General features: G+C 38.6%; 1 protein-coding gene across 2 annotated transcripts; it reads left to right on the forward strand.

Annotated features, from left to right (window-relative positions):
* The first annotated feature begins 9,889 nt into the window (after positions 1 to 9,889).
* Positions 9,890 to 21,030, forward strand: LOC127436374 (protein Wnt-7b-like). 2 transcript variants are annotated; one of them, XM_051690469.1, is made up of 4 exons: positions 9,890 to 10,163; positions 12,358 to 12,584; positions 16,323 to 16,594; positions 19,041 to 21,030. In XM_051690469.1, exons 1-4 carry the CDS (start codon positions 10,069 to 10,071, stop codon positions 19,518 to 19,520), a joined length of 1,074 nt encoding a protein of 357 aa, XP_051546429.1. In that variant the 5' UTR covers positions 9,890 to 10,068; the 3' UTR covers positions 19,521 to 21,030. The 2 variants fall into 2 exon arrangements, with proteins under 2 accessions (XP_051546429.1, XP_051546430.1); XM_051690470.1 differs by having other exon boundaries at positions 9,890 to 10,159.
* Positions 21,031 to 21,918: the final 888 nt, after the last annotated feature.

A 21,918-nucleotide genomic window follows, 5' to 3' on the forward strand; every position in this document is an offset into this window, starting at 1 on the left:
AATAATAATGTTTTATCAAAATGTTGTTTCTAATAAGGCAATACATTTTCAATGAAAATAAGATATAACAATATCTAAAAATTTTACACAGCCCAAAATGTAAATCAAATATTTATTAGAAAAAAGAAAAATCACATCCATATGTACAGATCTGAACACAATCTCAGGGATGGCATTGACATGATGTATCAATGCATAAGCACAAATATATATTTTGAACACAAAGGGAATATCATTAATTAGCTCTGATACATGATAGTGTTTATGATATTATAATTATGATAAATTATGGCCAGATATTAATGGCTAAACTTGCTAAATTGTATTTCAGAAATAAAGTAATTACCTTAAGTAAGTATCAGATCTAGCAGATTACTTTCCCCCTATGTACTGGAGTCATTCCATCAGCACTCACAGAATACTGGTGGGTGATGTGTTGAAGAAGAGGAACATACCCAACAAACAGCTAATCAGATTAAATAGGTGAATTGTGATTTATGCGTGAACATGCATGTGTTTATGTGTCTTACACAAAGCAGCCTCATGGGAATTAACAGGAGTTTGTGTCAAGAAGATTATGAAGAATGGGTTGTTGAGTTCACATGGCATCACATGTTTACATTAAGCTCACTATGAACCATTTTTATCTTCTGCATTACATACCTCTCAAATTAAATATTTGATTTGATTATGACATTTAATGCAGACAGCCTTGCACTGCATAGTTTGAAATTCCTTCATGGAGCAACCATTTACCTTGAAATCAAATAAAGTTGGCCAAAGCGGATTTAGGTCAAGCGGTCTCAAGATCGCACTTGCATTTAAAACATGAAGACAGCAAATTCTCACAGCAAAGAGAGCCATCGTGTAACAAATTGCATGCAATCTTCTGACACATGTCAATCACCCTGAAACGCAGCGAGAGGCCCACTCGATGCAGAGACGTCGCTCCTGCAGTGCACCGGCTGCACCCTTTGTCTTTCAGCTAATCACAAATTCAGACCCAGCATCACTTGCATACTAAACAACTCCAAATGCCTCGGTCATATACTTGTCAGCTCAGTAGAAGCCCATTGCTAATTATTTTTTCTGCCCCTCTGACTGAAATGTGGCACTATTCAATAGAACTAAAGGGCGTAATGATCTTCAGCGGTGTTTAATGCAGAACTTTCTCCACGCTTCACACCGCCAGAGTGAGAGTGTGTGAGTGTGTATGAGTGTACAGAGCATTGAGCCCTGGGCTGTGCTAATTTGCAATCAGACACTCTCTTTGAGTTCTCTCTCTATGCCCCCAGACAGTGTAAATGGCAGCTGAGACAAAGCTCCCATTCTCTCTGCGCAGGCCCTCGTAGTTTTATTTCAGGCCAGTGCTCTCAGACAGAGGGCATTCTGGGAAAGCCAAGAGATGGCAGTGGCAAAGGGGGCGGGACACTGAGATAGAGTGGGAGAGAGAAAGAAAGACACACTAAAACAGCCCCCTCCCTATACGACCAGCGTCCATGGGCATGCTGTAGTGCCACACCCACATGACTTGCCCTCTGCCCGTGTCTCACCATTATGAGAACAAGCAATTTGATTTAACAGAGCCATACTGCATTTCCTTAAAAGATCAAAAAGAGTGTGGTTGTAATAACACAATTATGCCATTGCCTAAGAAAGTAAACACCAGTTTTCACACTAAGACTTGCAGGCCTGCCTATCTACCTGTCCATCCATCTGTCTATGTCTGTCTCTATCTGTCTGTCTGTCTGTCTGTCTATCCGTCTAATATTTCATACAGAGAATTAAAATGTTGCTGAGTCATTGGTTTTCAAACAAATACATGCACATGCCTGGGTTTTCAGTAATCCAGGTCTGTTACACAAGATATCATTAGTTTGTTTTCATAACTTTAGACAATACCTGTCACAGCTTTGCAACCCAAGGCTACAAGTGAATGATTACCGAGAAACGAGCCATGTCCTCAGACAGGGGTCACGGTCTCAAGGCAACGAGAAAACGATCAAATCCAGAGCACAGCTGAAGGTACACCTATGAATTTATCACAAAGCCAGATAAAATCCATGACATAGTCTCAATGGTTACACCTATTTCTTCAAAGTAAATAATACATAAATAAAAGCCTATTGGCTCCGAATGTCCCTTTTGTCTGAGGTGAGGTGAAAAATGGCAAGCCCAACTGAGCCAGACAGCTGTGGATATCATTTTACATTAAGAGTAATTCTGGTGGTTTGATGTGCTGTCTGTTCAGCTCTTAAAATATATGGGACTTCTGAACCTCACTTTGATTTGACAAGCGGTGCAAAGATGCCTTTTTTCCAACTGCTTATTCTGCACACCATGCAATATGATCACATGAAAGAGTTAAGAATTTGTTCATATTTGCATCATCTTGGTCTGTTTCCCAGAAACAGATTAACCTTAGTCCTGCACTAAACTGCATTATCAACAGTGATTCTCCATAGAAAATCCCTTTTATTCTGCGATTAGTCTTAATCTGTGCCCAAGAAATCACATGTTTAAGACATGCATCACTAAATGGTGAGCTTTGAGGCTGTAAAACCAAGACATTAAAGCTCTTTTTTTTTTTAAAGGATTTACTTACATGTGCACGACTGCCCTTAAGATCTGTTTAAAACCCACAGAAGAAATGTACAGACTAAAAAGTAAAAAAATAAATAAATAAAAAAAAACATGGACTTAAAAATATTCTCTTTAAAAGAATGTTCCAGATGCGATCAACTGCATTTGCGGCATAATATTAGATTATTTCAACATCAAAGATTTGCGGTTATAGTAAGGCACTTACAATGGAAGTGAATGGGCCCAGACATTAATTATTAAAATACACATTATTTCAAAAATATAGCCACAAGATGTAAACATTATGCATGTTAACATGATTTTAGCGTGATAAAATCCCTTACTAAACCTTATCATTCTAATATTTCCAATATTACAACTTTGTTGTCACGACGTTGCAACACTGGTAATCCCTGAAAGCAATTTTATCACACTAAAATCAGGCTAACATGTAAAATATTTACCCCATTTCAATTTATGGACTGGCCACATTCACTTCCATTGTAAGCGTCTTCTTGTAACCACGATTTTTGCTTTTTGTAAATAAACGAAGGACGAGTCAAAATAATTTTTTTTGTGGCAATTAACATCATGCTACTACAAATTCTGTTGATTAAGCTTAACATATATTGAACACGGAAAATTCCTTTAAGGTGGAGACTTCTCACAGATAGCCTGGCAGTCTCTCTTTGCCTCCAACCATAATATAATACAATTTAAAAAAATGTAGTTTTAGGTTTACCTTTAGGTTCTTGCTGTCCTCATGCCAGCAAAAATCACTTGTAATTATCAAATGGGAGGAAGTGACTGTGAGTCTCAGTGGGTTTTGTCGAAGTTAAAATTGTCAACGAGAAAAAGGTTATTTTATTGGCGTAATTAGCACACACTCACAAGGAAAGACAAGGGAATACATGGTGTGACAGAGAGTACTTTAGCCTTGGCGTGACCCTGCTAAGAGAACCTAATACTGGCAGCAGTGTAGCGCAGTTACTGTGTGTGCTGCCCCATCTCTCTCTAGCTCCGCACGATGACAAACAGCTATTGTCACGGCATACTGCAAGAACAATTGACTTCTTATGCCTCTCAGAGACAGTCAGTGGACAGAGGCAAAAGTTTAACATTGCAACCACCCCATTAAATCAGAAACCCTTACGCTCGGTGGCCTGTTATTGAGAGATTGGGTTTTGTGTAGAGGCTGATCTGTGATATACGTGTGTGTAAAATTAAGATGCCCCTTTTCCAGGTTTGGGGAGTAATGGAATACATGTAATGGGATTACGTATTTAAAATACAAAATATAAGTAACTGTATTCCACTAGTTAAAATTGTAATCATTGGTAATTAGAATACAGTTACATTCAAAAAGTATTTTGATTACTGAAGAGATTACTTTGCATTTTATTGGGGGGGGTTCTTCCCTTTTCTCCCCAATTTGGCATGCCCAATTCCCAATGTGTCCTCATGGTGGCATAGCGACTCACCTCAATCCGGGTGGTGAGGATGAATCTCAGTTACCTCCGCGTCTGAGACCGTCAATCCACGCATCTTATCACGTGGCTTGTTGAGCACATTACCGCGGAGACGTAGCACATGTGGAGGCTCACGCTATTCTCCGCGGCATCCACGCACAACTCACCACGCACCCCACCAAGAGTGAGAAACACATTATAGTGACCACGAGGAGTTTAACCCAACGTGACTTTACCCTACTTAGTAACCGGGCCAATTTGGTTGCTTAGGAGACCTGGCTGGAGTCACTCAGCATGCCCTGGATTCGAACTTGCGACTCCAAGTGTTGTAGTCAGCGTCTTTACTTGCTGAGCTACTCAGGCCCCAAAATCGTATTCTTGATAATAATTTTTGTATTGTTTTCCTGTAAAAATATCTAAAAATCCTTCAAACAAGATAAATTTGATTTATCTTGTTTTAAAATCTACCAGTGCTGAAGAAGTAATCCAAAGTATTTAAAATACGCTATTGACCTTGAGTAATCTAATGGAATACGTTACAAATGACATTTTACAGCAAGTTTTCTGTAATCTGTAGTGGAATACATTTCAAAAGTAACCCTCCAAACCCTACCCTTTTCGACCTCTTAAGCGCTTTGTCTCGAGATGGAGACCTTGCACAGTTTATGCATATGTCTGACACTAGGCCTGTAAAAGTTGAAACCCCCTGCTTAAAACAAAGAAAACAACATGCAATGCCAGAGGACATACTGTATATTAAACAGCAACAAAATCTACAAAAAGGGCTTCAAACGAAGGGGGCACAGGCCTGTCTTGCTTCCTTTACCCCCCTCCATCTTCTCTCTCATTGCTGAAATGAGTGCACTTTTCTAATGCTCCTCCCCATACACTCACATTAAATGACATCACCACACATCTGTGATCCCAACAGGCATTCATCACATGTGCACCATAATGACAAGCCTCTCTCTCTCTCTCTCTCTCTCTCTCTCTCATTTTTTTTTTTTTTTTACCTATCTCACAATCTCTAGCTTTTTAGCTTTCCTTCTCTTTCAAACTCTCTTGCTCTCTGCAGCGACCTGTGCATGCACCATGAGAGTCCTAACTCTCTGTGTGGCTTAAAAGTATCATTGTCTCGTCCTGCATGCACATGTATTGTGGAAATAGGAAAGAACATTAATTAGACGTAAATTAGCCATTCATGTGACCTTACAGTCCACCCATGTGATTACAAACAGACCCATCAGCCAGGTCAGCACTAATTAAGTATTTAAAAAGTATTTTTATTAAAGTATTTGTCTCATTGGAGCGTGCCAGTGCGCAGTCTCACTCTTTCTCTGCCTCTCTTGTTCTTTCGGCACGTATGCATTTTCTATGCGAATTAAATGAAAACTATTTTACTCATTTCACACATTTCTTTCTTTGCAGCAAAAAACAAATGGCACCTGACAATAATGTCATCAATCCAAGGTCTATATTCTACTGCCCTTTGATCGTCAACCTACAGGTGCCTCAAAATCATTTAGGCATACGGTAGCATTTATGCATTACTACATTTATATTTATGCATTATTTGATTTTTAACACAAATGTAATCACTCTATCAAATGACAAGAGCCTGCCACATTTGTCAGCACTGAATGTGGTTTGAATGTCTCATGCAATGTGATTTCCGTGACTTTGTTTTCTAAAAAATATCAGGCTTTGGGTCCGATCAAGGCGGTCCTGATTCAGCTCTAATCGACAGTGGATAAGTTTATACTTCAGAGGGCGGGAAACAAGATGGCGAGAGCAGTGAAGTGCAGTTCCCATCTTCTGCATATAGGATGCCAAGTAGAGCCCCCTTGTGGACATTCATAGAAACTGCTCTGACTACAGGACATAGGGGGAGCTGGGTGGGTTATGCTCATGCTAAACCTGACATGGGGAGTGTGCTTTGATGGAGGGACAGATAGAGTGGATATCCTTACACTAGTGAGGGATGAAAACCTGGTCGGACAACTGGCAGTGCAGGGCATCACTTTGTAGAGCTTTGCCTCCCTCTACTGGAATGTTTGAATATTGCACTTTTAAAAACGGTAGTGAATGCTAAATTCACTCCTCAATAGTTAGATGTTTTTAGTTCATTTCTGCAAGCATATAAAAAAGAACTACTGTTGTTGTTTTTTGACAATTAAATTTGCACTCTTAAGTTATGACTTAATTAATGTTCAATCACCATGTATAAATGTGTGTTTGTTATTTCAAAAAGGTGAAAAGACTATAACATAGTATTGGGAGCAATTGGGACAGTTGTTGGAACTATTAGCATGTGGGAGAGTAAAAAAGAGAGCCGTTTATTTATTATGAGAGCACTGCTAACATCAGTGGAAGGAGCACAATATGCTGCAAGTGGGTCTTTTTATATATTAAACTACACTGTGATTGTTTGCATGTCCCCAGCTGTTTCTGCATCTGTTTGTGTGTAGACATACCAGCATCTGTTTTATGTTTTGAGCAAGAGAGAAAGAGCAATACAACAAAAACAAAAAAAGAATAAATTCTGGAATAACTTATAGGATGTGATGTACACAGACATTTATGAGCACACATTAATGAAAGAATGCCTTTTCATTTTTTCTTGCATCTATTTGCAAAAAATACGGACAGTATGTACAGTAATTGGTGAGATGTGGTCCTAAAACAGATCTCTGTACACGTGGTTACAATTTTCTTTTGTCAGCACTGGGGATTTAGCAGAGCATTTTAATCATGTGACCAAATTCAGCTGCGATTGAGCATCATAACCATGTGGTCAAAATCAACTGTGATTTGCCACAGTAACGATGGTTGATCGTGCACGCACTTGGACTTGAACGTGTCACAGGGTGCAACTGGGGGGAAAACTATTCAGAAAGTAATTGCAGAGAGAAGAACTGAAACCAGCAGTGCTGAAGGGGGTTGGGGGGTACTCATGTCCACTTTCCATTCCGCATCCTACAGAACAACACTGCTAAAGGAGCCTTTGCCACCTCTCTGTTTTCTGCTGGATTTTTAAGGGACTCTCAAGCAAAGAGGTCATTGACTAAATGCAATGAGACAATGGGATATTCCCCCCAGACTTGAAGGGGAGGAAAGAGGATGTTTCGAGTGCAAATCTGCTGGCTACTGGTGAATCACCAACATGATCACACAGGAAATCGCTGTGTTTGTTCATGAGTTTTCCACCCAAATTTGGACCAGATATGCAGAATTCCGGACAAAGGTCACCATATAGGGCAAATGTTTATGCCCGGAAATTGCCCACGCTGTACCTTTGACATCACATCCCTTTCAGTTTTGTCACATCTCTTTTCAACACGTTTCTGAAAATCAGACACACTAAACGAAAATCAGCCACTAGGGGGAATTCAGACTGATTTTAGCTGCCAAAACATTCAAACTCCTCTTGCCGATTTTTCATGAGATCAGTGTGAAATCACAAAGGTAATCAAAGAGAGGTTACATCTTTAATAGACATCTCCAACATCTGTTTCCCCAAATATAGAAAGATTTGCTTTATCAACCTCCTTGTCGAACTCAAAGGTTGGCTTGCCTGTTAGCTGGAGGTCATACTCAAAAAAAACCCCAACATAACAAGGTCTTGTGTGTCCTTCAAGTGGAGTCGAAAAAATCGTGATTATGAGTTCCATGCACATGAATGACCCAGCAATGTTATATTTATAAAAGGAAAACTCGGAATCCTGATTCCTGAATTGCTGAGTTGTGACAGTGGAAGGGACGTTTCAACATGAAAGATGTTGGAAAGAATTGATTTTGCAAAGTTATTTCAATGTCAGTGTTTTATTTCAATAAAATCATTGTTATATGTGACAATCAACTAATGACTCACTCTTCACGATTTGTTTTAATGAAATTAATTAATAATTTGTTAGATATCATGCATTAATACATCACAAAGGTCATGTAAAAGTGATGCAGGTGTGTTCCGTTGGTAACCGAGGTAAGATTAATAATGCAAGGAAAGTCCAAACTATTCCATTCTGGTTGTCGGAAACCTTTTGTAAGTCATTAGCCTATTCTTTCAAGCAAAACCTGGAGTTCACTGCAACATCAAATGCAAACAAAAGCAGAAGCTCTGGATAGGCCGTGCACTTTGATCTCTGCACTAGCGAAAGACACAGGCTCATAAACATGTTCACCTTTTGAAGCTTTATAATATTGTACAGCTAAGTCTCCACCTCTACCCTGTCCAAGCTTCCCTGCCTTATGGCAAACATACTGCTGTTTGCAGAGAGCATCTTTAAAAGGGACAGCACATTTGTTTGCTTTTCTTCACCAACCAGCCCCTAAGACCCAACTAGGAATTGTTATTCGACTTCATTTGCTGATGCATTCCATCATGAGAACACACATCTGTTTTTACACGCCTTTCCTTTTGTTTTTGTTTTGTTAGAACCAAGTGCGGGTACATTTCTGAGCTACCATCCACTCATTTTGCTTTGCATGACAGAACAGCACCTTTTGCCACTAGAGGGAGCATGTTTTCATTTAGAATGGTGTGGATGCGAGCCTATCTATTTTATTTATTTATTTATTTATTTTATTTTATTTTTTTATCTTTTCCAAGTGAATGAATGGACAACATTTTTTGCACAAGCAGGATGTTTGTTGTTGTACGATGGAATGTATGCCCAAGAAAAGTCGTGCACTGTGGAGCATACATTTAATAAAAAAAAGGAATGGCACTACTTTGTAAGTAATATGCTTCGTAATGAAGTTAATGTCTCAAACTTGTCAGAGCACTGCTTAGTTGCATAGTTCCATTGGTGACCCATGCCTGTCTTCTACAGTGATGAGAGAAGCTGCATGCATCATTTACTGAGTGGAATTGCAGTTTGCCCACACAGAACACTATATAAATTCTGAACATATCCTTTTTTTTTTTTTTTTTTTTTGCCTTACAAGCTATTAAAAAGACATATGGAGTCCTGAAGAAGCCTACAGATGGTATAGGCTTTAGGAAATACTGGTGTTGCTTTAACTTTCATGTCCTAGAGTTTGATTTTTGTTAAAATTAACATATTCCAATTTTTTTATTTTTGTTATATAAAGGTCTTATTAAAACTTTGGAAACTTACTTGGAAACTTTTTACCAGTCCTTCATTACTTATTTTTGGATGGTCAACTTTTTAAATGACTTTTTTGGTATAGCTTTTTTAGACATTGTATGAAAATCTATGATAAAAAGATCATAGTTTTTTTTTTTTAAACTATGACAATCTAAACAGTGAAATAAAAAGATCATTTGGATATTTAGTCTGTGAAAGTGATTTATATTATTTTTTCAATACACGTGGAGTCATTTCCACCACACAATTTTGCCCCTAATGCATTTTTTCCCCATAAAGTTAGTGTAGGCTACTTGTTTAACAAGTCAGTAAAAGTGTCAGTGAAGAGTATGCCTGAGATGAAATATGAGATGTTTAAAGAAAACAGTAAATTTCCCTTGTGAGCAGAATATTTTTGCCAAATTGCTGTCATTTTGCCAAATGATGCTAAAAGTGGGAATACTATTTATTTGTGCATATTTAGGATAGGCTATACAATGTTTTAAATTAGCATGAGCAAAAAGAGGAGTTGGCCATTTTGTAAAAAAAAAAAAAAATGTTAAGAATGTAATTTCCATCTCCATCATTTCCACTACAGAATGATTTTTAACACAACACAGAATTTGAGATGTGCTGGAAATGACACTGCGGTGGGAATATCAGAAAAATAAGACCCCCCTCCCCTTCTGCCAATGGCAAAGCACCGACACAAGACACGAAATCACTAAAATCAGCCCGCGGTGGGGAGCACACTCTTCTGAATCAGCCCGTATCGCGCAGGAGATGACGGATCGTGTCTCCGCGCCCGCAGCTCACGCACGGTCCGTGGCGCGCCGAGCAGCAGCAGCGTGAATAACGTCACGACGAAACTTCAGAACGCAGCGGGATATTTTACTCGTTCATACGCTTTTTCTCTGTGCTCTTCAATGTCACCATGCGCAGAATCTCATCCTGCGGTCCACTGCTGTCAGTTTACTACCCCCAGATCTTCCTCATCCTCACCAGCGGCAGCTACCTGTAGGTTTGAACTATTGCTTTATTATTATTATTATTATTATTATTATTATTGTGACCTTTGAGATACTTGGAGCGCTTTTTAGTTGAGGACAACTGGAAAACAATGGAAGTTACATTATGTTGGTGCACCTGTGGTAAGGAGTGGGACATGTTGTGCGTGCATGTCATTTTCAAAGGAAACCCTCCCAGAGAACAAAGCTGCTGAATCAACAATGGTGATATATATATATATATATATATATATATATATATATATATATATATATATATATATATATATATATATATATATAGCCTATATGTGTATGATTTATACAAATCAAATGTTTACAAATGTTTATAGTTACCATGCGTATAACATTACACTATCCAGTTATAAGCCAGACCATTCATAATTGTGAACCAGTTCATTTCAGTCAAAAATGATGAGTTTGTTGTGAGTGCGTGAGGACAACGTTTTATTCATTCCCACATCATGTTCTCATCTCCAATTCTTGTAACTGGATTAACCGCATGGTAAAAAAAAAAAAAAACAGATTCAGATGTGTGTCTCAGAGTGGCTGGAATAACGTGAACTCTTTATTTGCATTGAGGAAAAAGTTCAGCCTGTGGAGAACCTACTGAGCCATACATTCAAGCTTATGCGTGGGCCATAAACTTGCTTTAAAGTCAGACTCTGGTCACTGATTTAATAGTAGTCACTATAGTGTAAGCTTTGAATAACAGTCCTGTTCAAACCTACATTAAAAAAAAAAAAAAAAAAAAAAAAATCTGATTCACAATCAATTTTCTCTCTCTTTTGTTTAAATTGCATTTTGGTGTATGAAATGTATATGATAAAATAATCTTCATGGATTTTACCAAGACCTTTCTATATTATGTACATAATAAATGTCACAAAATTGTAAAAAAAAAAAAAAGTTGATTCAGATAAAAGAGATCTGCTGAACACCATTAAACATTACTTTTAAAGTTTCCCTGTAATCATACATTATAACTGTGACTTTGCATGTAAGGTTTCCTCTAATACTTACAAGAACAAAACTGTTTACTTGTTATTATGACTGATGAAGGAACACTACGTTTGGTAGATCCTCTCCAACATGGATCTTTTGGCTTAAATGTTCTTATTCTGGTTTTAAACCAGGACATTTTTTGCCCTGCTCTAAAATGGGACATTAACATGTAAAAATGTTATCAGTATACTAGCATCTGGTACTCACATCTCCCACTGTGGCAGGAGCATTTTAACATTGTCATTGATTTAAATAGGTTGATATGTTTGGATCTAGTGTACAATAGACCAACGCTGGGGTGAACTTTGTTGAGAAACAGACCAGACTAGACAGCTTGATTTACAAGTGTAATCCATATTTTATGCATGTGGTTTCATTTTAATTGGGCTGTATAGCTTGTGATCGCATTGTTGTATATTGTCTTTGTCTGTAGAATAACATCCGTTGCTCTGCTGATCTGTTTGGACATTGTTTGGGACCCCCAATCTCATTTAAATGTAGTTCCATGCTTGCATAAAAGCTTTGACTCATTCATGAGATGATTGGTGTTGTTTGTTGTTCTGTTTTAAATGAGGTTTGAGATGCTCTGAAATCATTTCATCTTAGTAAACGCAGTCCTTCCATTTTGAATTTATTGCATGTTTCCTGTGGGATAATGAATGACATGTAAATCTCTATTGGAAAGCACAGTTAAATCAAAAAGTCAAAAGAGGGGTTGGATATTTGAAAGTTATATACAGAGCTTTTAAGTTAACATTTATAGGGTACTTAGAACTTCTATACATATATCTTTTAATAACACCAATTAATCTGAAATAGTTTTGTGCAGTCCACAAACAGAGAAAATGAAATCAGAGTTAAAGGGATAGTACACCCCAAATTTACTTACCCTCATATCGTTCTAAACCCGCATGACATTTTTTTCCTCTGTGGAACACATGAGAAGTTTTGATGAGTGTTGACACTCCTCTGTCCAATACAATGAAAGTAAATGGTGACTGAGACTAACATTCTGCCTAACATTCTAAAAAAAGAAGGCCATACGGGTTTGGAACAACATGAAGGTGAATAAATAACAACAGAATGTAAATTCTTGAGGTGACCTATCCCTTTAAAGCCAACCATTTCTTGGATACCTAGTCTACATCAGCTGCTGATGTATGTGTCTGGTCTCCTCCAAAGGGCTTTGTCTTCAGTCGTGGCTTTGGGTGCGAACATCATCTGCAACAAGATCCCCGGCCTGGCCCCCCGACAGCGTGCCATCTGCCAGAGCCGCCCAGATGCCATCATCGTCATCGGGGAGGGCGCTCAGCTGGGCATCAACGAGTGCCAGTATCAGTTTCGCTACGGACGCTGGAACTGCTCTGCCCTTGGCGAGAGGACCGTCTTTGGGCAAGAGCTGAGAGTAGGTCAGTAGGTGCAGCCCATTGAGCTGTGCTTTGGTGTCATGGTTGTGTGTGTTTCTTTGTTGATCTGTAAGCACAACAGAGTTTGGCTGTGAAATGACATGTTTCCATGAGAGTAAGGCCCTGTGAAACGAGAGACAAAAAGAGGTAGACAGTGGATGAAAATGGTCTGCAATTGTATTGTGTAACCAAGCTCAATCTATGATTGAAAGTTAAAGGAACAGTGCACACAAAAATGAAAATTCTGTCATCATTTACCCACCCATGTTATTCCAAACTTGCAGAATGTCAGCCTCTGTCACCATTCACTTTCATCGTACCCCCCCCCACACACACACAATTAAAGCGATATTTTATGTTATACTGAGAAAACAAAAAGCTTTATGGGTTTGGAACAAAATAAGGGTGAGTAAAGGATGTCAGAATTTTCATTTTTGTGTGAACTATCCCTTTCATTCTGTCACTAACTATGCAATTGCTTTGAAAAATCAGTTACACACACACAAATGACACCAGTGATTTTGTGTGAACTTTAAATAAGGGGAACACACAGTAACATGTTTTTTTAATATAGCAGTGCTGCCATATAAATTTCCCTTCAGTCAAAAATCTTTTGTTTCAATCAGAGTGCTGTGCAGGGCTGCGTTTAATCCAATGGTCCTGGTAACAATCACTCTTTTGGGGGTTGGTTGGCGTAACACAACACGCTCTTATTTCTTTTGTTCAAGGAAATGTATGTTTCTCCGCTGTCGTATGTTTTACACTGTGCATATCTGGTCCTAATGTGTGAACCTCCTTCTTGTTCTGTTGGGCAAATACATCTGTTGGGCAAATTACATTGTGGCCTGAAGAAAGATCATTGTAATTGGACAAACTTCATCGAAGCAAGACTGTAGATTTTAACAGCTTCAACATTGTATGCATGGACTCTTTGATATGTGCAATCCAGTTCTAAAATGCTTTACTTTCCACTTGAACAAATCATAAAGCAAATTCTTTAAGGCATTTTGGATTTCTCAAATTCAGTGAATTGAGGTGCTTGGATGGTCATTTCAGGTTATTTAATAGCCATTTTGAACTTTACTGAAAGCCACACATAATCCATTAGAATAACAACAGTTAAAATACATCAATAGATCCAAGCATGCAGTACTAGTTAAATAATACAAAGACTTTGTAGCACTCAGAAAGGCTTTTGGCTGGACAAGGGATGTCCGTGTTCAGTCGAACCTTATAAACAGTGATAGAGCTTCAGTGTTAGCTATGAGAAGACAGAGACCAGGGAACCATAACTCTAATGGTCTCTATCCATTTTGGAGGATGGAGAGGGTAATCACAGTTGCTTTTTCAAGGCATCAGTGCCCTGGTTATGAAGGCGTGCCAAACATATCTTGATATTATATAAAAGAAAACAACCGAAATTTGATATTTCCTTCTCGTTCAGTAAATGCAAATTGGTTTATACTAAAATGTTGCGGTATTATAGCACCCATGCACCACACAAAGGAAACGACCAAGAATGTCTAGAAATGCTGTTGACTCTACACAAAATCATGAACATTTTGTGTGTTTTCTGTTTTGTTGAAAGGTTTCACACAGAAGCAAAGATCATATAAAGCCATCAGTCTAGTTAATGAGTCTTTTAAGAAGTTTGAGCATGCATTTCCACAAATAGAAAGTTGCCATCCATTTATAAACCAATTCAACTACTTTTTATAATAAAAAATTAAAGCTCTTAGATTTAGTTGTTTATTAATGCAAACCTGTTTTATTTCTCATGAGCCTCCATGCAAATAGACAAGAGTATAGAGATATTTGTGGTGGTCAGTCCATTCCTACTAACCTCAGTGGTCTTTGGCTCACCAGCAGGGGTCAGTTTAGTCTTCTTGCGTTATTCTTGAGATCAAGCATGCTCAAGCCTCCTCTTGAAGATCCTGAGTTTAGCTCCATCCCTAATCAAAGGCACCTGAACCATCTAATCAAGGTCTTGGGGTTCACTTGAAAGCAGGGGGTCTGTCAGGGTTTGGCTGGTTAGCTTCAGCAGATAGCCCCTGCTGATAGATTCCGTAACTAAAAAGCATATTTCTCCATTGATGGCCATTCAAAATTAGCTGTAATTATTTTTTCTTTTTTTGCAAGCAACAAAAAACAAAAAATGAAAAAAACAAAAAAACAAAGATAAAACATTATAATAGATAGTTCACCAGTTACCGATTTTTTGGAGGACTTTTAACAGTGTGAAATAGACTGTTTTTCCCTGTCTGCTGTCTTTGACGTATTCACTAATGAACAGGTCAGGTGACAGCACGTGAAAGCAAGGCAGCATAAACTTGCAGAAAGATAGATCGTCAGGAGAAGAATTGAGCACCCCTGCTTTAGATAGAAACTGAAACGGAGGGATTCAAGGTTTTGCAAAGAAAGAAATGCAAATTATATAGGAATAACAGCCAGTTTTCCTCTAGTGTTGAGTTGAAAGAATGAAACTCATTCTGCCTTAAAGGGGTCACGACATGAAAAATAAAATAAAAACTTTCGACATATAAGAAGTCATTGTACTATAAAACCATACTGTAAGTTTTAGAATTCAAAACTTCCTCCTCACCACAAAATAAATTTGTTGAAACCAATCTGCCAAAACGACTCATTGTCTACTTCCTCCAAATTGTGATGTCACACTGTGGTAGACATTTGCATCTGACCGCCTCCACAGCAACATCTATGCCAACTTTACCTTATTACTTCCGTAGCCATGCCCAGTAGCAGTGAGCAGTGAGATGGCAAGAAGAGAGCAGGTCAGTCAAGAGCAGAGAGCCAGTCATAACAGTGGCCGTTTACTGTCAAGTCTTAAAGGAGAGGCAGCACCAAAACTGAGCGTTTCTGACAGAGGGTGAGAATGAGGGTGGAAAATGATAATTCTTTACAAAGATATTACTGTTTCTGTGCAAAAAACTTTACTAATATTACAAGTGAACATCAAGGAAGATATTAAAAGAATAGAAAAAGACATGTCATGACCCCTTTAAAAACTGACAGTTTTTGATGTTGGTGGATCTCAATCCAAGCACCGGACATTGAGTGCATTTACACCGATTATACTTAATATGCATAATCTTGTGTGGTCGTGTAAATGCCTTGAACAGCTTTTTAATTTTTTTTTTTATCAGGGTAAGGTCATAAACTGATCGACACAGGAAGATTTTTGCCCATTACCCCTTTATCTGCCATTCTTAACGGCTTATTCAATATGTACAAGTGTTGTGCACATGCCTATTTAAGTTTTGACATCAAAATAAGAGAATAACCAGGTGATTAAAAGTCTTAATAAAATTTGGTTTTCTTGCGTTGTTGGATTTCTTTAAATAAACAGATTTTTAGTACAGTAGTTATCAGCATATTGGTGTGCATGTAAATGCACTCATTGTTAATGTCTCCTTTCTCTGACACACCAAGTTCATGTCTTGAAGTCTCTACTAATGAGCTGATTAGATGTTCACAGGTGATACGTACACATTTGACTCTCACACGTAACAAAGAAAAGGATCTAGTGTAATCAAGGGCATAGATTTGTCTAGAACATTGGGGGGGGGGGGGGTAGCAGTGTGAAGCATTTACATGTTTCTATTGATCATGGTATAAATATGGGGGGGGGGGTTGTACTTGCTTGTTTCGATTGGGGGGTAACTAATAAGTAATCAAACAAATTATTTCAGCATCACAAAAGTTCTTCTCTTTTCTCCCTAGGTAGCAAGGAGGCTGCGTTTACCTACGCCATCACTGCAGCAGGTGTAGCCCATGCTGTGACAGCAGCCTGTAGTCAGGGCAATCTGAGCCACTGCGGCTGTGACAGAGAAAAGCAGGGCTACCATGACCACGAGGAGGGCTGGAAATGGGGCGGTTGCTCGGCAGACGTCAAGTATGGTGTGGAGTTCTCCAGACGCTTCGTGGATGCTCGAGAGATTAAAAAAAACGCAAGGAGACTAATGAACCTTCACAACAACGAAGCAGGCAGAAAGGTATGGAGAAAACCTAAGCTTTCCTAAAACTTTAACACTATTTATCTACGAATTTGCAAATCTAGTTCATCTGTAATCTTTCTTTCAATGTAAAATGCATTAATGTATATCAATAGTTAACAAGCTTCTCCAGTGAATGATTCAATAAGTTACAGTCAGATCTCTTTTTACTTATAAAAATAGAGGGGTCTGAATGGGCCACAAATCCCATCCATAAGTAGAATTACAGTGCCTAATGAAGATTATTATAGAGATGAAGCTTTCATTGTGTACGTGTGGTAAATTTAGAGCGAGTTCAAGAGCAGCCAGATGTCCCTGCAGTCCATTCATTGATTTAAAGATCATTAACTCAGAATACATTATATTATAGCTAGATACTTACTTTCCCTCTCACTCTCTCATGCTACATACATACCGAGGAAGGCTTCAACCATGTATCAAACATCAACTTGTGTCAAACTTGAAGTTTACAACCCTAAATAAAAACATTGTCATGTTTAAAGGAAAAATGTATGATTTAGTTTGAGACACAAACTATGAATTGTGATACACTGCTTTTGAGACTGAGGGATTGAAGACTTTACATATAAAATAAACTTTTATATGTAAACATTACTGCTGTACTTATTTGCATGTCAAATCCCTCATTGAAGGGTAATATTAACACTGAATTAAATGGGTAAAAGTCAAGTATCAAGTAAATTATGTCTGTTGAACATATCAGTAACACATTAAATGGCCAAATAGATCTGCTTTTAACTCAAATGTAACCATATACACAAATGGGTACTTGAGAATTATGGACATTTCTCTTGTTCTTTGATGTGGCCCTTCGGAAGGTAGAGAAAATTACAGGGTTGATTTGGCTAAAAAAAAAATTTTTTCCCTCTCAGTTTTGACACATATCTGGCATTACATATTGAGACAGTACTCAGAAGGTATTGAATAATGGGGTTTGGTTCAAATTGCTGAAAACAGTCAAACTAAAATGTCAAGAATTTCCCTTACCCGTCAGCTGCACAAATTCACTTGCACCACAGATTCTAAAGCCTCTGATGAAGTCATGCCCAATGCAAAAGAGTACTGTATGGGAGTTTTGACAAGACATACAAAGCAGTACAAATGCATTCAGCACATAAAAAAAAACAAAAAACAGAGGGTAGATGATCAAATCAAAGTCTTTCTAGCAACTCAGTCTACTGTCGGCCATATTTGGCACGTTTTCAGGAGGCTATTTCCAGTCATGACAGTGCAGCTTCTATCCACTTGAATGGGGAAACATCGAAATCTCAAAACGGGATGTCAAGATTATGATCAAAGAACATATTTCAAATCAGCAATAAAATGACAACGCTGGTATCATAAATTGTGCTTCTTTACCTCAAATTACGCTAAAAAAATTCAATTTTCCCGGGTCGTATAGCTAATGCGCATGTGCTTTTTCGAGTTGATTGACAGCCGATGTCCATATCTAAACAGTGATAGGCTCTTTTACCTGTAAGCCGGGACTCCCTTTCTACATCCGTTGACCGTTGGGTGCTTTGAGCTCCTTGGTTGAGTGTTCCAATTTCTCCCATTCAATTTAATAGAAGTGACCCGCCTCTGCTAAATAGTCTCTGATCAAATGCAGTGCAATAAAATCTTTAAATGTTATGATTAGGGATTTTTATTATATTTATTTAATTAAAATGAAAGATTTCAATACAGATCCAAAATTGGCAATTTTTGCACAAAAGCCTCTTAACCTCAAAAATAGCAAATATAACAAAAACCAAGTTTGCGCGTTACACTAGTCCTTACCAGGCATGATGCAACAAATACCGGTGTTCAATGACAAGTAAGGGCCATTCACACCAAATACATTTGCGCTATGTAACCACGCGCTAGACGGACATATTTGATCATTGCGCTGTCTCACAGTTTTTTCAGTGTCTTTTACAGGAACACCACGTTTTTAGATGCCTTGTCAAGTTAAAAAGAACTTCAACTATTAATAATGTGTCTTGAGACACTGCGTTCTACTCTATTCGTGATATCTAGATTTTTAGAACAAGAACATGTTCTATGTGAACTACCGCTAAAGTGTCTGTTTAAATTAAAGCAAAAATGCTGATAAAAAAAACAAAAAACAATCATAGCCAATCAGAATATACTGTATCTGATTTTTGATATATAGATATGTGGTGCGGGATGTTGGACAAATACGATTTCACTGTGGGTTGGGCTTCACAGTATAATGCCACAGACATAGAAAACAAGCAACCGACAAAATGTCCCATTGCTCGTTGTGGCCGTGGCTAGTAAGGACAATAACTAGAACAAAGAGGTAGAAAGAAGAGACTTTTTCATGTTTTTGTAACATTTACAGCTTTTATGTGTTGCAACTGTTTTTGACATGTAATGTAAGCTATAATTTGGTAACACTGGGTTTTCTGCACCCTTGCAGGTTCTAGAAGAAAGGATGAAGCTAGAATGTAAATGTCACGGTGTCTCCGGCTCATGCACCACAAAGACCTGCTGGACAACTCTGCCGAAATTCAGAGAGATCGGCTATGTGCTGAAGGAGCGTTACGCTGCTGCGGTTGAAGTGGAGGTCGTGCGGGCTACACGCTTTCGCCAGCCCTCCTTCCTGCGTCTCAAGCAGTCCCGTGGGTACATAAAGCCCACCGATACAGACTTGGTCTACTTGGAGCGGTCGCCCAACTACTGCGAGGAGGACACTGTGACAGGTAGTGCAGGAACAAGAGGGCGTCTCTGCAACCACACATCCCCACACACGGATGGCTGCAACCTCATGTGCTGCGGCCGGGGTCACAATACCCATCAGTACACAAAGGTGTGGCAATGCAACTGCAAGTTCCAGTGGTGCTGCTTTGTCAAATGCAACACCTGCAGTGAGAAGACGGAGGTGTTCACATGTAAATGAGGGAGATGATGAGTTGAAGTGACAAAAATTAAAGGCAGGAAGCCAGTGGAGAAAGACTAAAGAGGTGTGGATCTCATTTCGACATGGCTTCGTTTTGCACATCAGGCAGTCTTTATGTGAGAAGGGGGCAGAGGGTGTTGCCAAGGAAAACAGGGATAAATAATGAAGATGCCAGAACTTTAGAGGCAAATGCACTGACCTCTCATAGTATGTGATTTCAAGCAAATATACGAACACTACTAGTGCAAGGATTGCGTATTTCTCAGAATCTCAAAGATTTGAGGAGGGTCAATTGAGGCCTTGAGACTGACTCAAACTCCTATTGGACAGATTAAACTGACAAAGTGACTTTTTTTGAGATTAGAGACAGCTTATTACAAAGAAATTTGAAAAGCTGTTGCAAAATGTCCCACCAGCTGAGCCCCTATGGGTGTTCAAGAGGAAAAGACGTGGTAAAACTCTGGAAATGCTGGAAAGTTGAAAATGTTTGGTCACACTGTATCTGTTTGAACACTGAAAACGGACAGGCTTTTTTCTTCACTTTAAAGATAAAAAAAAAAAGGCTGAAAACTTTCCATACTGTAGATGTCTTATAATGGTACAAAAAGGTGTGACAGAGCACAATCTCTTTATAACTTCTAATGTCATTGCTACTGATGTGCTGCTTCCAAAATTCGACACAAAACAATACAGTACATTGCATATGTAAAAAAAGAAGTACTTCTTTGCCACTACATTCTTTTGCAGTTTCTCGTTAGAAAAGTGGTCTGCAAAATTCTCAAATGTAAATCAAGTGAGAAACCATCATTTTGGTGAATATGTTGCCAATTGCTGCACTGATGGTTGTGGTGTGTACTGTTGTGTGCTGTCTGCTTTATGGAGACACAAAGATTTGTGGTGTTAAGTTTCCTTAGTCACATCAAGACTTGGCCATGGTATGCTGCATTGTTTTATAACTTTGTTGTGTGTGAGAGAAAAAGAGCTTTTAGATACTTAATTTAAATGCAATGTGACGAATACCACAGACATGGGATTCCACATCGCTGGTCCGGCATGCATCTAGTTATATTCCGCCTGAGCCAATGGAATTCACTTAACTATACAGCTGGGGTCTGAACAGTTAAAAGGTCATTGGAGCGATTTTGAGTAGCAGCTTCTTTTTTTTTTCATCTAAATTGTTTATACAAGCTATATGGTGGGCAAATTTGTTAAAGTATATTTTTCTATGTAGAGAATATGGCACTTTATGTCAGGTATATTCAGAGAGAACAGAGCAATTATTGATACTATTTTTCTTGTCATGTTATCATTGTCTTAGCATTTAATTATAGAGCTACAAATTGTGTTCCATTTTTGTCCCAATTTGTGTTTCTGTATTTTTTTTTTTTTTTTTCTGAGCAGCCCATAATTTTCTTTTCAAGTTTGATATGAAACCATCTCATCTTTTTGTAGCCTGGTTGTATTTATACTTTTTTGGCAGAGATGTAAAATCACTACGTAAATAAATGAATCAGACAGTTTGGATTAAATGGATCAAACTGTGGTCATTTCAATTCATTTTATTACAAAGTATTGGACAACAGACTCTCATTCAATAGCAAAAGCACGTATATTCATATGATTGACAAAAAAAATATGTTAGGCAGAATGACAGCCTCAGTCCCCATTCACTTTTACTGTATGACAAAAAGATGAAAGTGAATGGTGACTGAAGCTAACAACATTTCCAGAAGAAAGAAAGTCATCTGGGTTTGAAACAGTGAGGGTGAGTAAATACTGAGAGAATTTTCATTTTGGGTGAAAATATTTGGGTATCCTTTTAATTAAACAAGTTGCAGGTAGTCCCAGGAATACAGATGACACAATAGTACAGGTGCATCAAGAATTGATCTCGCTCAAAAGATCATCTCCCTTGGCCTTGTCAACGCTGTGCTAAATGTCTTCCCAGATGTACTGACCAGCTCACAGTTGTGGCTGTAGATATGGTGAAACGCTGATCTCGGAGTGACGCAGAGCTGCTCCTGCCTGCGTTTGAATAGGCATCCGACCTGCCTCATTCATTCACCCGCCGTCCGCTCTCTGCCCCTCTGGTCTTTTTCCTGTGTGTGAAAAGCATTGCAGGCAACCACTGGAGCAGAAGTAAGTGGGACCTGTTTTGTTAGCCGTCTGAACTGTTGGGTACCGGAACCGCGTAAGCTCCCTACACTATACCGCGGATTGAGAGAAAAGTCAACCCTGATTGTTTCGTGCAAACATTTTTTCATTAAAAAATATGAGGCAGAGAAAACAGGGTGTGGTGTGGAGAGTAGAGGCCTCCAAAGAGGGGTATTAATGGAACAGGGGGTGGATGGGGGAGGAGGTGTGGACCACTCAGCTCATTCCACGATAGGATGGGGTG

The sequence above is a fragment of the Myxocyprinus asiaticus genome, chromosome 47, assembly GCF_019703515.2.
Source record: "Myxocyprinus asiaticus isolate MX2 ecotype Aquarium Trade chromosome 47, UBuf_Myxa_2, whole genome shotgun sequence".
Lineage (NCBI taxonomy): Eukaryota > Metazoa > Chordata > Actinopteri > Cypriniformes > Catostomidae > Myxocyprinus > Myxocyprinus asiaticus.

Bases quoted from the DNA above. Each gene is read 5' to 3' on its own strand.
- LOC127436374 (XM_051690469.1), top strand. From the start codon at position 10,069: ATGTCACCATGCGCAGAATCTCATCCTGCGGTCCACTGCTGTCAGTTT. The intron at 12,585-16,322 runs GTCAGTAGGTGC...TTTTCTCCCTAG, and splicing joins TGGGCAAGAGCTGAGAGTAG to GTAGCAAGGAGGCTGCGTTT. The intron at 16,595-19,040 runs GTATGGAGAAAA...GCACCCTTGCAG, and splicing joins ACAACGAAGCAGGCAGAAAG to GTTCTAGAAGAAAGGATGAA.